The 17,942-nt window shown below is 48.2% G+C and overlaps 1 protein-coding gene across 1 annotated transcript in view; it reads right to left on the bottom strand.

The window, feature by feature from the left end:
- Positions 1–5,338: 5,338 nt before the first annotated feature.
- Positions 5,339–17,942, bottom strand: part of Igf2bp2 (insulin like growth factor 2 mRNA binding protein 2) — a 38,739-nt gene continuing 26,135 nt past the window's right edge. The window contains exons 10-14 of the mRNA XM_008831335.1: positions 16,234–16,350; positions 11,823–11,897; positions 10,294–10,425; positions 7,924–8,037; positions 5,339–7,102 (exon numbers count right to left, since the gene is read on the bottom strand). Of these exons, the coding sequence (XP_008829557.1) occupies positions 7,010–7,102; positions 7,924–8,037; positions 10,294–10,425; positions 11,823–11,897; positions 16,234–16,350 (531 nt within the window). The 3' untranslated portion in view covers positions 5,339–7,009. The remainder of the gene's footprint in view (positions 7,103–7,923; positions 8,038–10,293; positions 10,426–11,822; positions 11,898–16,233; positions 16,351–17,942) is intronic.

A 17,942-nucleotide genomic window follows, 5' to 3' on the forward strand; every position in this document is an offset into this window, starting at 1 on the left:
GAGAGATTTGGTGTTTAAAATGGAAAATGGCTTTTTTTTTTTTTTTTTTTTTTTGGAGCTACAGTAGCCCTGGCTGGCCTGAACTAGCTATGTAGACCAGGCTGGCCTTAAAGTCACAGAGTTCTGCCTGCTTCTGCTCCCCAAGTACTGAGATTAAAGGCCTGTACTCCCACGCCTACTAGAAGCCATTTTTGACTTGGTAATCCCCTATACTTAAACCAGAGCCAAAGATTATAATGTTCTGACCTTTTACAGGCAGGTGCCAACATCAGTACAGTGGGCACCTAGGCAAGGAGAGAAAGATCTTCCAGGCTTGACCATTCTGTTTTCCTGATAAGAAAGTGAAGCTGGTAAGTGGGAGAGGACCTAGTGTGTGACCCCAGAGCTCTGCCCACTGTCCTTTCCTTCCATGGCCTCTTTGCTGTTTCTGGCACAAGGCTCCCAGGCATGCCCCAGTTGTGGACTGTGGCTTTTGAAGGCACGGCATGCAGAGGCATGAGAACTGTCCTATGAGTGGGATAGCAGACAATGGTGTGACGACATGGGCTTCAAATTTCAGCATAGAGGAAGAAAGAACAGCCGCCTGGGCTAAGACAGAACTGCCAGACTTAAGAGCTGCATTCTCCTCTCCTGATAGGGCAGTGGGTTGTTAGCGAGGTCTTCAGGCTGCATTAGCAAAGTAGATTGAATGGCCATGAAGGCCTTCTGCCAGAGCTGCAGCTTGGGGAATCCAGTGAGGATGGGATTGAGCTCAATGAGAGCCACTCAAGTACTCTTGTGACTGGGGGAATTGGGGACCTTAGCTAGTTGTGGGAGTTGTTTAAATGGCAGATAGTTGGAGGTAGGCTCAGGTTGAGTTGTTTTCAGAGTCTCTCTAGATATGTTTGGAGGCAAATAGGAATATTCTTCACTGTTTATCAACTATGTCAGAAAGATTAAGAGGCAGTGACCTAACATTACAAACTGAGGTTCTTGGATGCATGCTCAATCACTGCTGTGACAAGAGGCTGCAAGGGCCACTGAAGTCAAGTAGGATTATTTTTGTTTCTGAGGTTTAAACAAGAGCTGTTAAGTATGGTCAGTCGTAGCTTCCAAAAAGACAGTAACCAATGGGGCTTATTTGAGTGGGATGCATCTGAAATTCCTATGCATCAGTATGAAAATGGAAAGGAGGGGCTGGAGAGATGGTTCAGTGGTTAAGAGCACTGGCTGCTCTTGCAGAGGACCTGGGTTTGAATCCCAGCCCACATGGTGGCTAACGTGTCTGTAGCTCCAGTCCCAGGGGATCCAGTGCCTGCTTCTAACCTCCGTGGGCACAACATAGATGCGTTTACATACATGCAGACAACACACTCATACACAAAAAATAAAAATAAGTGTAAAAAGAAAAAGGAAAGAAGAGTAGAAACAGTAACAGCAACAGTCAGCAGCAAATGTGAGGGCCATGGGCACTGGAGGACCTGGAGTCCAACATGTGTGATGCAGCCTGCTCTATAGCTACAATAGTTGGCACGTCCCATAGTGAACACATGGGCCACACCCTTCCCCAGGCATAGAGGAATAAGCCCAGTTCCAATGCTTTCATTCCCATCAAGTCTTTACCCCTTGAAGCTCTGTTCATCGAGTCACTGGCATCCTAAGTGCCAGGCCACTGATCTTCCCTGCTTGCCCCTAAAGAGTGTTTCTCCCACCCTTACCTCCTGTCTCTGAAGATGCCCTCTTCTTGTCTAGGGCTAGTCCTTTTCTTTGTGAAACCTTCCAAGCTAGACTATCCATTCTCTGCTAGTTGTGGTTTTTCAAGTTTTTCCTCTATGCTGACTGGAATCCTTTTCTGACTTGCAACGAACATATACCATCATTCTTGTCTGAGCTCTGTGGTCAAAAAGACAAGAATGGCATTGGGTGGGTGAGTGTGACCGATAAAATGAATGGGATGTTCAGGCCTAACTACCAAGTCTAGTGAGATGGGTGCATTAAACACCACATTTTCAAGGGAGTGGGGAAAGGCTTTCTGTGCAGTATAGACTAGTAAAACTTTTCTCACGAGCTCGCAAATGCAAGGCTCAATGCCAGGAATCTCCCTCTTTTGAAATTGTTGACCAGAAGAGATCCCAAAGAGCCTCAAACAATATTGGCTATTGCACCTGGTTTCCCACCAGAACATGACGGTAAAACCCTATTGCTGAAGATACTACATACCTGAATCACTAAATAAGAAATCAAGCTGGTGCTGATCCTGAAGCTGCATCTCTGCTGGCTAGCTTTCATAGTACTAGACGGTGCTGTGCATGTTACAGACAAAGGCAATGATCAACCTTACCCAGCTGTGAACCCTGGGAGCTAAAATAACAACTGGTTGGGTAAAATATACCCAATGGTGCAATAGTGGCACAAATAATATGGGAGTAACCAACCATCCTCTAATTGGATTTAAGGCCCACTTCACAAGAAGGAATCCATACCTGACACCATTATCAAAGTCAGAACCTGTGGCTAAACAAATCACAGATCATAGGGGAGAGCCTACTACTATCATTCTGCTAGGTAGACATAATATTAAATTGACTCACAATAATTTGTTATACCCACAAATTAGTGCATCTCTCCAACTCTCACCAGAGAAGGTTCTTCTTGCAGCCGATAGCAATTAACATGGAGACTTACACCTGGTCAACATGCAGTGCCTAAGAGACTAGAGTGCTTAGCCCTAAGTGGGACACACCTGTATCACACCTCTCTGAAGGCTCAGGGATCATTGCAGAAGGGGCAGAAAGATTGTAAGAGCTAGAGGTAGTGGATGAATACAAGGCAGGACATTACAGGGAAGTTGCACCATCCAGTTGTATGGATATCACAGGACTCTTGCACAAATGAAACCACAGCACTTATGACAGCAGACCTATGCAAATCAAAATCACACAGTGGCCCAGCATGGATTGGGGAAGTGGGCAGGAAGCCCCAGGCCTAACTAATGGATGCTGGGAGAGGGAGAGTTGATCAGACTCCAGGGCATGGACCCACACCCAGGAGCACTTGGGAGGCATGGATTAGTTTTTTTTTTTTTAAAAAAAAAAAAAAGAAAAATACTTAATTGGGGGGCTGGTCAGGGAGGACAGAGAGGGAGAGTCTAAATATCAAAATACATTGTATGAAATTCTGGAAAAAAATAAAAAAGACAAAGCCCCCAAAGTCTCAAATTTAACAGCTATTCTTTAATTTTGGTGTACAATTATGTGTACTTGGGGATTTCTTGGATTAGGCAGTCATGTCCAGATGGTCTAGGACTCATATGTGTATGCATGTGTGCATGTACATGCATGTACAAAGGCCAGAGAATGCTGGGTCCCATTCTCTATCACTCTGCCTTTTTTGAGACAGGGTGTCTCATTGAAACTGGTATTTTAGCTAGGCTGGTGGTCAGCAAGTCATCCCCACCACCACACTCCCCCACCCTGCTGGGGGTCACGGGTCACACCTGGCTTTTTATATGGGTGCTGGGGATCTCATCTTTGTGTCTATGCAACAAGCACTCTTACCCACTGAGCCATCCAAGTCTGGGATTTATAGCTGAAGAAATGAGTACTGCTTGTAGTGATCTAAGCCATTGCATGTGTGGTGGAGTTACTAGTACCCAGGTCACCTCCTAAGGCTGATCCTACTGCAGGAGGTTGGCACAGGAGGTAGGCTCTGCTGGTGGTGTCCCAGGAATGCTAGAGAGCCCCTAACCCAGCACTTGGTGGGTCTCTGAAGATGGGCTCTTCAGCCTGAACAAGGCCATCTGATCTTGTTCTGCCTCCCTTTTCATTTCTGCAACCCCAGGACTAGAAAGCTTTGTACCAGGGCAATCTAGGCATCAACTTGCCATATCCTGCCCTGTCTCATGCATGCTCATTGACCAGTACTGGGGAAATGTGCACTTTAGGAGCTCAGTTTGAAATTTTACTTGGAATAAATTAACCCTGAGGGGTGGAGTCAGCAGTCAATTCTTGGACTCTGAGCTGTACTTAAAGCCCTGACTTTAATGATGTGCTGCTTTTCAATCCGTCCATTTGGCCAGGACCATTTAACTCAGGGAACAGCTGAGTAGCTTTGGCTGTGAGGAACCTCTGGGATTCTCTGAGGCTGTCGTGATTTAGGAGTTATTTCAGAACCCCATCAGCCTACCACCATTAGCTCTGGCTGTGTTGAGTCACCTAAGAGCTTAATTAGCTACTTCTGGCAAACGTTTGAGACAGGGTCTCTGTAGCCTTGGCTGGCCTGAACTTGCTGTCTATACTAGGCTGGTCTTGAACTCCCCGAGATCCTCTTGCCTGTGCTGGGACTAAGATGGATGGCACCATGCCTGGCCCTCTTGGCTCTACTTTTAAATGGGGTCTTGCTGCATAGCCTGGACTGAGTAGTGCCGAGTAGCTGCAACTGCCTGTGCCCTGACAGTCTCAGCTCTTTTTTCCATGGAGTGTTTGTTGCTGTTTCAGGCAGACCCTATAGATCTATGGACATAAGCTTATGAATGAAGCAGGTATTGTGGGTGTGGTGGCACAAGCCTGTAATCCCAGCACTTGTAAGGCAGGAGAACAACTTCAAATCTGAGGAAATCCTGGGCCAGGCTGGTCAGGGCTACATCCCAACATCCTGTCTCAAAATAAATAAATAAATAAAAAGCAAAAAACCAGAATAGTCAAGCAGGGAGCCTGTGATTTCAGTCCTTGGGAAGCTGAAGAATTTGACTAGAGACCCTGTCTCAAAGGTAAAAGAGGAAAAAGGAGCAGGGTCTCTTCCCATCCACCTTTCAGTGGTGTCATGGGGTGTCAAGTGGAACACCCTGCAGTCCAAGCCTCATCCTCCCATTACAGGTCTACTTAGGCTTCTAAGGGGCGAGATACAGAATTGCGTCCCTTGAACTGTCATGCAGCTGTCATTACAGGAAAATTCGCACCCTGGCCGGGCTCAAAGCCTGACTGCACTTTCGCTCAGCCTGCCGCACAGCCAATTTGTCCTCTAGTTGCAGAGTTCTCAGGAATCACTTGCAAGGTTTACTGAAACACATGCCCAGTCTCCCGCGAGATGATTCAGGATGGACCACCTGCATTTCTCCCCAGTGCCCAGGAGAGGCTGAAAGCTGCTGCTCAGGGAAGCAGATTTGAGGACCACTTACCTGGTTCAGCTGCTCACACACAATTGTGGCAAGGCCCAGGTTCTGATTGTACCAGCTGCTCTTTCCCCGAGTCCCTCAGAGCACAAAAGCTGACGCTCTGGGAGAACACAATGCTTAGGAAAAAACACAAGGACACCAGAATCTTGTTAGCTGGATATATTTTTTCTTTTTTTTTTTTTTTCCTTTTTTTTGTCACAGAACACTGTTTGCAGTAGAGGAAACTGGCATTGCAGTCTGGTGGTGTAAAGGCTTCTTCACATAAACCAGCACCTGTTTGTTCGTCCTTTAGCACAAAAAGCCCTAATGGCGCATACCCTACTGAAATTCAGGCCATCTCAAATGTTCTCTGTTCTTTCGTCATTTTTAAAAATAAACATTTTCAAGGCTTGTCCACAAGGCCATGTAGGTTCTTGGCTAGCGGAAGACGGTTCAGAACAGCTGTTGCACACACGGGCTGTTGCCTTCTCCAGGTTGGCAGTTGATATCTTTTTTTATTTTCAACTCATTTTTATTAAAAAAATAAAAAATGCTCCAACTCTCAGTTTTACAAAATCTCTAAGGGAAACACAAGAGCGCGGTGCTGAGGTAAAAACACCTGAGGTAGCTTTTTTTGTGTGTTTTTCTCATTTTAAAAAAAAATCTGTAAATTTAACGCCCTAGGCCAACAACCTGTGTAAGTTTGCTATTTTCCTCCATTTTAAACTTTTCAAGAAATCATTCTGCTGAATGTTGATGGCTTATATACCAAAATGTAGAGACAAAATACATTCTTTACGTAAATGTTCTGTCTGGTTGGCTGGTTTGGTGGGTTTCCGTTTTCCTCTTCCAAAGTGCCAAGACAAGCACCACTGACTCTTGCTACTTCGAGTGACCAAGTGTAAGATGAGGCTGGTTTGTGTGTTTCGCATTTGTTCCTTATGTGATGTGATATTCAGAGCACTGCTTTGCCTGGGTGGGGGTTGCATACATATGGGAAGACCAAGATAGGGATGAGGGAATTCAAAAGAATCAAGGGTCAGGGAAGGAGAAGGGGCGTGGGGAGGAGGGGGATAGAAAGACAGAAATATATAGCAGTATGCAAAAACCAGTTTAAAACCTGTGAAGCAGAGAAATGGGTGTGTGGGCTAGATAGGATGAAGAGGGACTAAGGCCCCCCTCAAGGACGGTATCCCTTCTGTTGACAGACACAGGTGATCCATAACTGCTGCACATGTTCTTGACACAATTCCCTCCATATGAATTTTGTGTGGCTCCAAAGTTCCTTTCTTTACCAGTAGACCGCCCCTAAGACTTTATTCTTTGAAATCTAGAAAAACCTGCTTTCTCTTCAAAAAGAAAACAAAATAACTGAGTAAGAATTGGAGTTAGTTATTTGATATATTATTTCTAAAATATATTAATGCTGCAGGCACCCTGTATAACCCACAGGCCACATACCTTAGCATCTTTCCCCTTCTAATATGTACAGACATGTACAGAGATAGCCTTCCACAACAAAGAAAAGGGTGTCAACTTTGCTTTGAACACATTCACCTATGTTAGTTCAACTAGAAGGGATAGCATCGTGGGAGGTGGGGAAATCTGGATGGATGGGCAGTGAATGGCTGGGAAGCCTGCAGAAGCCAGGGAAGAGGTGGGGGGAAGCAGGTTCTGGTTTCTGGGAACCCGGCCTTCCCTGTGCCCTCCTCAGCGGCAGGACATGCAGGGGTCTGCAGGCCCTGGCTGTCTCTGCAGAGTTCTTCCTCCTCAGGATGGTCTTTGGTTTGCTCCCAATCTGTTGGCTGGGTCTGGTCGCATCTTTCTGATGTTGGGAGGGCTACATTCATCCATTACTTGCTGGTGCCTGGGGAAGCCTCACTTGCTGCGATGTGAGGCGACTCCCTGAGGGTATTTCTGCTCCTGCTGGCTCACTTCTTGTACAATTTCCCTGATCTTTCGTTGTGCAGTCTGCAGCAAAGGAGAAAAGGGAGGGGAGAAGCCAGAGGAACAGAGGAGCCCAGTTCTGAGGCCCCAGAGGAAAGGGAACAGCTAGGACCTGGGGAAGGGCAGTGGGATGCTCAGACAAGTGTCACCTCCCCCAGGCTCCCTGCTGTGAGGCCTTCTCTGTCTGGCACTCAGCAGCCCAGTGTTGAGGTGGAGAGCCACCGCATATACTGAATAGCTGTGGCCCCACCCACCTTTCCAGAGCATCAGAATGTCTGCAGAGAAGGGGAAGGAGGTTGAGGCCAGGCCTGGACAAAGTTGAACAGCTAGAGCTCAGGGCCGGAGGCCCAGCTCCCTGCAGACTGAGCTGACCCCAGCAGGCCACAGGAAAGCAGGCTGTGAGCATGAGGAGACTGCCCTCCTCCCAGAGGTGCTGACTTCCAAAACAACCAGATCTAAGTTCATTGTGGTGCCGGCCTCCTGAATGAAGGGGAAGCACCAGTGGAGGCAGGGCACTGCTAAGATGGGGAGAGCAACAGGAAGCAAGAGTCCCTTCCATGAGCAGTTAACCTTTCACAAGAAGACATGGGCACTGGGCTGCTCCACTGAGGGCTCGCCTGGCATGTGGCTTCCCACAGAGAAAGGCTGGGAGAGCAGAGAATGCTAAGCCCCCAACCTGAGCATGTTGGTAGGCCTGGCCTCAAGTTTCTAGTTGCTGAGGCACCAGGGGCCAGGGGTGCATAGTATACGTGTGTGTATCGGGGGGTGGCGATCAAGCAAGTGCCACTTGGCACTAGTATAGTAGAAAGAGCTGGGCAGGAGGCAGGTCCCTCACAGGATAGTACCTGGCTAGCAAAAAAATGCCCGATAATTCTGACAATCACTTCTTCATTCTCATCTGGCGTTTGGTCCCGAGGCACAATGACTTCTGCACTGGTCAAGTTCTGTAGCTCGTTCACCTGTGCAGGCAGAGAAGGCAGTGGGCAGGGAGAGGGCCTTCCTGCACCAAAGCCAACACCAGGGCACTGGAGGGATAAGTGAGATGAGAGATGGGGGGGCTGGGGGTAGGGAGGCAAGGGGAACAGGGAGGTAGGAGGAATGGGGGCCTGGATCCTCTTTCCTTTGCTTCAGTCTAGGACCTGCCCTGGCTATATGGGCTTTTGTGGGTTTGAGCTCCAAACGTGGCTGCTGGCCATGAGCTGTGGTCTCTTGTCTTAGCATAAACCAACCTCCTTTTCACTCTCCCCCTCTTCTCCTTCCCTCCTCCATGACTTTCTTTCCTCCTCTACCTTCCTCCCTCCCTTTCTTCTTGTGAGCCAGAGCTGTTTAGCTGAAACTGGCCTTGAAACTGCTGTAAGATGAAGATGATCATAGACTTCTGACCCTCCACTCTACTTCCTGAGTGCTGAGATTACAAATGTGCAGCACTACATCTGGCTTGTGGGGTGCTGGGTATTAAACCCAGGGAAGGCTTTGTGCATGCTAGGCAAGCAGTCTGCCACCTGCACTGCACCCTCAGTCCTTCTTTCTTTTCTTTCCTGCCCCCACCTCATGTTCAGGTCTGGTATCTTTCTTCAGCCACTTCTCAACCTTTATTTTCCAAGACAGGGTCTCTCAGTGAAGCTGAAGCTCACTGATCTGGAAAGACCAGCTGGCTAACAAGCCTCAGTGGTCTGCCTGTCTTCTGTCTCCGACCCAACGGCTGGAGTTACAAGCACATGGCACTGTGCCTGGCTTTAACATGCGTTCTGGGCATCTGAACACAGGTCCTCATGTTTGCACAGCAGACACTTTGCCAACTGAGCCATCTCCTAAGAATTCTGTGTGGGTTTTTAAGACAAAGTCTGTGTGGCTGAGGCAGGCCTTGAACTCACTAGCTCAAACTGGTTTTGGCTTCCCAGTCTTCCTGCCTTAGCCTCCCAAGTGCTAGGATTACAAGCAGGTGTTAGGACACCCCACAAACCAGCCCCAGCCTACGCTCCACTCTCTCCTGCTGCCAGATCTTGTTATGCTGCTCCCAGTCTTGGGTTGTTATCCTTTCTCCTGGTCACTCCAGATGGAGCTCCTCCAGGAAGCTCCCAGGCAGTGCTGATCTCCCCTCTCTAAGCCCATCTCCAGCATTGTGCAGAGTGTCCCCATCCTGAGGGGTCTGTCCCTTATTCATAGGCAGGTTCCGGGTATCTCTGGAGATATAGAGAACTTGGTGGTCCTAAAACAACCTCATGGGACATACTCAGGACTTTACTACCTGCTGGATAACTTGCTTCTCCTGTCTTCTCCGTGTCAGCTCTGCCAAGTGCTCAGCGTGCATGCCTCAGAACTTTTTACTACTATCTGCACTCCAGGTAACTTTATTCTTTTGCATAAATGTGACTTGTTATATCTAGAACTTGAGCTGCCCTCACCCCGAGTTCTGCCACTCACCAATGCCACCTCACAGTGAGCACTAGGTGCTACTGAACACCTCAAGGTTATTTCCTCACCAAGTGAGTGAGTCATGCTCCAGAACCTGTTCATTTCTACAGTGTCCATGCATGGGTACTTTCCATTTGGGAGGTGCTGGGAATTGAATCCAGGGCACCATACATACTAAAGACATGCTCTACCATTGAACTACACGCCCCAACTCTGGAATTTAAATGATACTGTATTATTGCCACCTTCAGATTGAAAGCTTAAATTACTTAAAAAAAATAATTTCTTTCCTATCCTCTATTCCTGCCAGCTCCCTGTGGCAGAGAGCTAGACTTGGGAAGGAACCAGAAGAGGGACTGTACAGCCCCCGGAGACAGCTATCATAAAGCCTGTACGACAGAGCTACAGCATCTGGACACAGTGGTAGCAGGTGGGCAGCAGATACTCTGGGTGGATGCCGCCCTCTTTGCTAAGCTCTATCTGCTATGTGTGGATGTGTGTGGGGAAGATGGCCTTCTTTGGGATGTGGAGCTGGGTTGTGTGTCTGGTACAGGAGCACGGGGCTTCTGGTGCTAGGCTCAGCACCATGGAACTGGGCCCTAGGTGTTGGACGGTATTGATGACACTTTTATCCCTGGGATTCTCGTGTCTCAGAAGGTATACATGTCCGGAGAGCCCAAGTGTGTCAGCCTACAGCCCTGACATACTGACAGAGTAAGAGCCAGTGGAGATTTGAGGGAACTGGGGCAAGGCCAGGGCAGGGAACTCACCCAGGTGAAATGAGTTTGGAGTAGACTTACGGTTCTGCCCCCTTTGCCAATCACCCGGCCAGCTGTAGACGAGGGCACTCGGATGTGGGCTTCTAGCTTCACCTCTTCTTTGGGGTTAAAGAAGTTTTCTTCTTTCAGTTTCCCAAAGATCCGTCCCTGGGCCTGAGGACAAGATGTGACTGGTGACAGAGGCAGCAGCTGGCCACAACACGTCACTGCTGTGGAAGGGACTTGGAGTCTTAGTGACAGGACGTGCTGTCTCCCAGCACACGGACAGCTGTGTACCTGCCTCAGCTCTCACAGACCCAGGAAATAACCTGTACACTGAACCACCTCACTCTGCTAGGCTGCACGGTTTGCCTCCTCTCAGGAGCACATGTATCCAGGATGGGAATACTGGTGAGTCACCAGAAGTCCACTTATTTTCGTACCCCCAGTACCTATAAATGTTTGGTTGATTGAACTTGTTCAAGGCATTCCTATCTCCCTCTATGATGTACGCTTAGTTCTCCGCTTATTGAGCGGCAGAGGTGAGGGAGGCGGTAAGATGTGAGGAGCTGCTTCTTAGCTTTCTTTCTTTTCTTCTGTGGTGCTGGGAATCAAACCTATGGCCCTGCACATGTTAATCCAGTTCTTCACTTCAGCAGCTGTGGACCATCGCCACTCTCTATCCAGAATATTTCCATCCCATTCCTCAATGGTGGCACAAGCCTGTAATCCCAGCTTCTCAGGAGGCTGGGGCAGACTGTGCAAGGCCAGTCTGTATCAAAATTAAAGAAAATTAAGAAGAGGGCTGTGGATGTGGCTCAGTGGTAGAAACCTTATTTGCCTAGTATGTGTGAGGCCCTGGGCTCAATCCCAGGATTGACAAAAACCACCACCTGGTTGGTGAACCAGGAGCTAGTGTTGATTCCTTCCTACGCCAATTCTTTGACAATTACCAACATACCGTCTGTCTCTATGGTTTGCTCCTCTACGCTTCATGTAAATGGAATCACACTGTACACATCTCTGTGTCTGCATTCTTAGCATGTTTTCTAGGTCCACCCCTTTGTAGTGTGCTCTGATACCTCATTCTCTTTTATGGTTGAATAACATGCTATTGTGTGGCTATACCACATTTTGTCCATATTCAAGTTGAAGGGCTTTTGAATGCTTTCCTATGTTAAATTTCAAGTTTTTAATTACAAAAGGCTGTACTTTTTTACAAATGAATACACATTTATAACTTTTTAAAAACTCGTTATAATCTTCCTAGAGGAAAAAAGTACAAAAACAACACACCCCACAGAATCATTTCCTTTGTATTTCTTTCCCCCTTTGTACCCCATGCCAATGCCCACAGCTTGAAGGGTCCAGAACAGCCACCCACCAGACATAGGCTTGAGGGCTCCCACCTGGACAGGGCATCAAAAAATAACCCACCTTTCCATGGAAAGATGGGAGAAGGCTTCTAGGAGTGAGATGACCCGTGAGCAGCAACAGGAGGGAAAAGAAGAGATCTGAGCTGGCTGCCCTGTACCCAGAGCCTGCAGACTGAGGTGGTCCTTGGCACTGACCTTGAACTGGGCTTCAGGTGGCCCGGTGATGATGACCATCCTTTCACTGACATCTGGGCCTTCTGCTGGGGCAATCTGCAGTTCACAGGAAAGAGGAAGATGTTGATGCTGAGCCCTCTGCCTGTCTACGTCCCCTGCCAGCCCCCCTGCTGCTTTGTCTGACACCGTGCTGCCTTCACCCTGGGTCACAGAAAGTCAAGACCTTAATTCTCAGTATCAAATATGGGTCTTTGGCTGCAATGAGCACTCTTCCAGAAACTGGCCTCTTTCCCCACGCCAAGTCCTACGAAATAACCAGGAATTAGTGGTTCTAGGAGAGGTTGGTACAGCCTTGCCAATCCCCAGGGCCTGGAGAGAAGCAAGGACCAATTCACAATGGGTATGAAATTGACACCTAGCTGCAGAAAGACCCACCTGGATCTAATTCTCAGTTCAATTATGCAGTCAGCTGTCACAGCTGAGGCAGAGCAGGTATGGCCAACTCTCTTAATAAATGGACCCTAAATGCCCCACCACCAGAGCAGGGATGAGGTTGCCTTGGTTTCAGTCCTGGCTCCACACACCTCTCCCTTCCATGTATGCTTCCTCCTTCACCTACAAGCACGGAGCATGGAGGATGAGTGCTAGTTCTAACCCTTGCTTCCTGTGAGCCTGAGTTCTTCTGTGATGTAAATAAGGACCTCACTAACAGTTTCGGTTAGAGGTTCTTACTTCATTTCCCCCCTATATATTATTCAAAAACATCTTTAAGGCAGCTAAAAAAAGGAAGGGGGAGGGAGAGAGGGAAGAGAGACAAGGAAGGGAGAGGAGGGAGGGGAGAGGGAGGGAAGGAGAGAGGGAGGGAAGGAGAGAGGGAGGGAAGGAGAGAGGGAGGGCGCGAGAGAGAGAGAGAGAGAGAGAGAGAGAGAGAGAGAGAGAGAGAGGAGGCCACATCAGGAGGCTCATTTGAAACCAGGTGTTTGAAGTTAACCCTGGCAACAACAGCAAGACTCCATCTTAAAACAAATTGCAGTTCAGTCATTAAATCATAGCCAACTTAAAGCCGTTTGAAGCCAGCCAGGGCCATATGAGACCCTGTTCCAAAAAACCAACCAACTGGGGCTGGAGAGGTGGCACGGAGGTTAAGAGCACCAGCAATTTTTTTTTTTTTTTTTGAGACAGGGTCTCCCTGCAGCCCCAGCTAGCCTGGAACTCACTATGTAGACCAGGCTGGCCTTCAAATCACAGAGATCCACCTACCTCTGCCTCCGAGTGCTGGGACTACAGGCGTGCACCACCATGCCCAGCTCAGCACCGGCTACTCTTGTAGAGGACCTGGATTCAATTCCCAGTACCCACACTAATTCAAGTTCTAGGGTATCTGTTCCCTCTTCTGACCTCTGTGGGCATTGCATGTACATGATGTACTTACATGCGTGCAGGGGAAACACTCATACATAAAACAAATAAAACTCAACCAACCAAGCAAACAGAGGAAACATCAGATACAGGGTCAGTGTTCCTCAGGCCAAAGGGAACTGGGGGCTTAGGAGAGGGGCCAGTCCCACTGCTTTGTGATTGTACTGTTTCCGGCCGACCTCAGAGGTTCAGGATTCCCCAGCAAGACCTCCATTCATAGATGTGATTCCGTTTTAGGCTGTAAGCCAGGGTTCACTCATAAACTTCACGGTCGAGTGCTGTGTCCCAGCTTTCTTGTGAATACCCATCCACTGCACATTCTGCACATTTGAAGGATCTTCTGGCCTTGATTACTTATTGTGTGGTAGGAGGTCAGATGGGAAGACACAGGTAACCAATAACCAAGCTTCTTGGGAACTTCCCGTCATTGCGGGCAATCATTTTCTGGCAGTAGCCTCAGGATGTCCAGAGACTAGAGGGAGAGTGCATGTAGGATCGCCCTGAGTCATATGGCAGGAAGCCCTATCTTTGCTTCAAGAACCCCCACTGGACACCAGGGATGGTGGTGCATACCTTTAATCCCAGCACTCGGGAGAGTTAAGAGGCAGGTGGATCTCTGTGAGATGGAGGCCAGTATGGTCTACAAAGTGGGTTGAGACTAGGGAGACTCTGTCCCCCCACAAAATATTCCCACTGGCACTAAATTGAGTCCTTAATGCTCAGGATAAAGGACAGACTCTATCAGTGCCATGATGGTTCCCAGCTCCTACTACCAACTCAGAACAGCGGTGGTTGATTTGATGGCCACTGTACAGCAGTCACTGGAGCAGATGTCTTGGAGCTGAGCATGCACTGTGGTTCGGGAATGTCAATTCCACAGGCACACTCTTTCATGGGGCAGAAGCAAATGGGACAGAGAAGTAAGGAAACCCAAGACCACAGGGTAAGGGAGGATTGGGAACCAGTGACCCTGGCTGACACTTGACCATTCTGTGTGGTACTCAGAGCCTGCTGACCAGAGCTCTGCAGGAGAGACAGCAGGAGTGCCACTCACACCCATCCCAGAGGCTTGTAGGGTGTGTCTCCCTAGAAGACCTCCACTCAACCTGACCCTTCCAGTTCTCGGCTTCACAGATGCATGCAGAGCTCTCTTCATGTTCTGGAAGCATCAAGCGTACTGTCAGCCTATGAACCCTGAAGACCCTCAAAGCAGAGCCCGGAGGATCCCTGGCATTAGTGAGAATATCCACAATCCTCTAGAGATGAATGCTTTCGGAGGTCTGTCAACATGAAGGGGAATCTAGCAAAAGCATGACTGATTTCTTAAAAAGTCAGTTTTCTTAACAAATGCTTAACATTCATGGATTTTTTTCTCCTTTTTAATGTGACAGGAGAGGCAAGACCTGGGGAAGGAGAAGCCTGGTTCATAATAAAGAACGCCATCAACTACTGTAAGCTCTGGATCCCTCTGTCTACCACAAGGCAATATGCGACGTTACCATTCAACTTGCTAGGGCAGAGGGCAGAGAAAGTTGTGGGGTGACGCTGAAGGAACACGCGACTGTGTCCTCCTCCACCAAACCTTCATTTTCCTAAAAAATCTGCTGGGAATGATTCTGAAGAACAGTAAGTCTGCTGTGGGGATAAACCAATGGAGCAGAAACAGGATAAACCTTGCCTGTCACATTCGTTAGCTTTGTAACCTTGGATAAGTCAATCAAACTTTTTGGGCTCCATTCCTCATGAGCAATAGCAAACGGGAGAGTTCCTGCTGTGGTTGGGCCCAGTAGATGCTTGATATCCTAGAGGTGAGTGGGATTTATGTCTGAGAGCCGGATCTGCCACTTGCATGCCTTGATTGAGTAAAGTCGGGGGATTTGAACTAAATACCTTTAGTCCAAATTGTCTTGTGGTGACTTTACGGCACCTCAGAACAGCCCAGAACACTAGCAAAGAACCTCAGGTGCAGTAAGTCTGTGCTCATCCCCACTTCCTCCGTCATCTGGGCTGTCACCCGTGGCAAGTTGCTGGGCATAGAGGGCCATGCGCCACATCATGGCTCTCCACACTCAGGGCTTTCATCCCGTCTGGTTGGGAGTCTGTAACTGCAGCAGAGACAGACGAGGCCTGAAGGGGAAATGGCTCTTTCAGTGTCACTGTGTCCTTATCCTCTAGCACTCAATGGTTTTTGTTTTTTCCTTTAGCACACTTGCTGTGGGAGAAATTCCAGCTCTTCTCGGGGAGAAAGTATAAGCTTTCTCTCTCTCCAAGTCATGAGACTTCTTGTTCGGAATTCTGGGTTGTCTCGTGGTAGCAAATTATTTTCCATAACAACGGAAACTCTGTTTCCGCAAGCATTTCATGAGGCTCGGGGCATCTCGGCATTCTGCCTGTTAGAGCTGATAGCTGGGCTTGGAGCAGGACCATGGGCAAATAATCCTTCCCTTTCAGCTTCGCTGACAACCAGGGGAGGCAGGATGTGCTTCTAACTGCAGCCACATCTGCACACATCATTTTCACAAACCCAAGGGACGCCCCTGTTCAGCCTTCTACCCAGTCCCGGGCTCATAACAGATAATGCAATCAGCTTTTGTCCACCTAGGATTTATCATCACTTTTCAAATTATTTTCTTGTGGTTCAAGGTCCTCAAAGTACAGACTAACAGAAGCATCCAAGTGCTGTGGGCTAAGCACAGACGCTCACTCCACTCAAGTCCACCCCCTTAGCTTGGGAAAATCTTTGGCTTTTCTTTGCTTCGGCTTCTCAGGAAGAAGAGGTGATGCCAAATCTAAGAGGACCAGGGAGGATTGTTACCAGTATCTCCCTTCTAATTTAGTTGTTGTTTTAACAGAAAAGGACTAAGATGAAAGACAAGAAGCAGTGGGAATAGTCTGGAAACAAACTGTGCAGGTCCAGTGGATCCGTGTCTGGATGATGTCAGAGTTTTCTCACATTAGCAGGAGGAAGGCCATGGGGACAGGCAGCTGATGGGAATGATGGGAATACCTTTACCTTGATAGAGGCTCCAGCAAATCGAGCCAGCTGTTTGATGTGTGCCCCTTTCTTCCCGATGATGGCACCCACAGCCTGGGTTGGGATGAAGAGATTCACAATCTCCTGCTCTGGATACTGGAAGGGAACACGGACACAGCCATCATTCTAACTGGGCACTGGCAAAGACCCAACAGTCATCAACCACCTACAAGTCCTAAGGTAGGAAGGCTTCGCTACTCAGGGAGATAGCCACAATGGAATGTGTGATCTTTCTGTGGCCTGGTGCTCCGTGGGTAATAAGCCTGAAGATGAGCTCGAGCAGGACAGCATGAGAACACGCAAGCACCTCTTGAGCACCTCAGTTCATTAGGCACAAGAGCTGTCTGTTCATGGGTTTTCTGGAATATGCAGATTTGATACCTATTCCTCCTGTGTCCTCATCCAAGAACCAACATAGTTATTATGGGCTGGGAAGATAGCTCAGTAGGTGAAAGTGCTTGCCACACAAGTCTGATGACCCAAGTTTGAATCTTGGAACCCATGGTGAAAGGAGACAACTGACTCGTGAAAGTTCTCCTCTAACTTCTGCCTGGGTGCTGTGGTGTGTGTGCACACACATAATAGTAATGCAGAAAATAATAGTGTAAGCAGTTATTAACTCATGTGGCCCTGAGGCACTCACTCTGCTGGAGGGAGGCAAAGCTACCCAGCCCATCTTGTGATCAAGAATATCACTTATGAGACTCAACCTGCTCTGACCAGACCCATGGTAAATGCCCAGGGAGACAGGCAAGTCGCCTCTCCTGGGGCCTGTGAAGAAAAAGTGAGGGCTTCTAGGCAAGCCCATGCAGTGGGTCTTACTACCCAGGTCTGTGGGAATGATGTGGCCTCAGTTGCTGGACTTTGATCAAAGATCACTGACAAAAAATGTGCATATGTGTGTGTGTGATGTATGCAAGTATACATGGCATATACGTGTATGCACGGGTGGAGGCAGAGGTCACTGCTGGGTATCTTCCTCAATTGTTCTCCACAGAATCTGGAGTTCACTGGCTCCACTGGAATGCCTGGCCAGTGAGCTCTAAGGGTCCTCTTTCCCCAGTTCCCCAGTGGTAGGATTACAGGAGCATTCCATTATACCTGGCTTTTTATGTGGGTGGTGGGGTCCCAAACTGAGGTCCCCAGGCTTGTATGGCAAGTACTTTACTGAATGAGTCATATCCCCTGCCTCCACTGGAAATTTGTCTTTGGCCTAGAAACACCTCTGAGTTGGTTTTCTTTCTTCCTCAAATATATTTTTTCAATTTTAAAAATATTTTACTGTTTTTATTTTATGTATATGAGTGTATTTGCTTGCATGTAGGTGGGGCACCTGTGTCATGCAATGTCCATGGAAGTCAGAAGAGGGTGTCAAATCCCCTGGAACTGGAGTTACAGATGGTTTTAGCCACCATGTGGGTGCTGAGAATTGAATCCAAGTCCTCTGCAAGAGTGGCCAGTTCTCTTAACTGCTGAGTCACTTCTCCAGCCCCACCTTAAAGAGATTTTTTAAATGTGTGTGTGTGTGTGTGTGTGTGTGTGTGTGTGAGTATGTGCACTTGATTGCAGGTCGATAGAGACCAGAGAGGTCAGATGCCCTGAAGGTGGAGTTCCAGGCATCTATGTGCCACCTGATATGGGTACTGGAAGCAGAACTAGGGTCCTCTGGAAAAGCAGCAATGTGCTCT

This window comes from Nannospalax galili, unplaced genomic scaffold (genome assembly GCF_000622305.1).
Source record: "Nannospalax galili isolate Female #2095 unplaced genomic scaffold, S.galili_v1.0 scaffold315, whole genome shotgun sequence".
Taxonomy (NCBI): Eukaryota; Metazoa; Chordata; class Mammalia; order Rodentia; family Spalacidae; genus Nannospalax; species Nannospalax galili.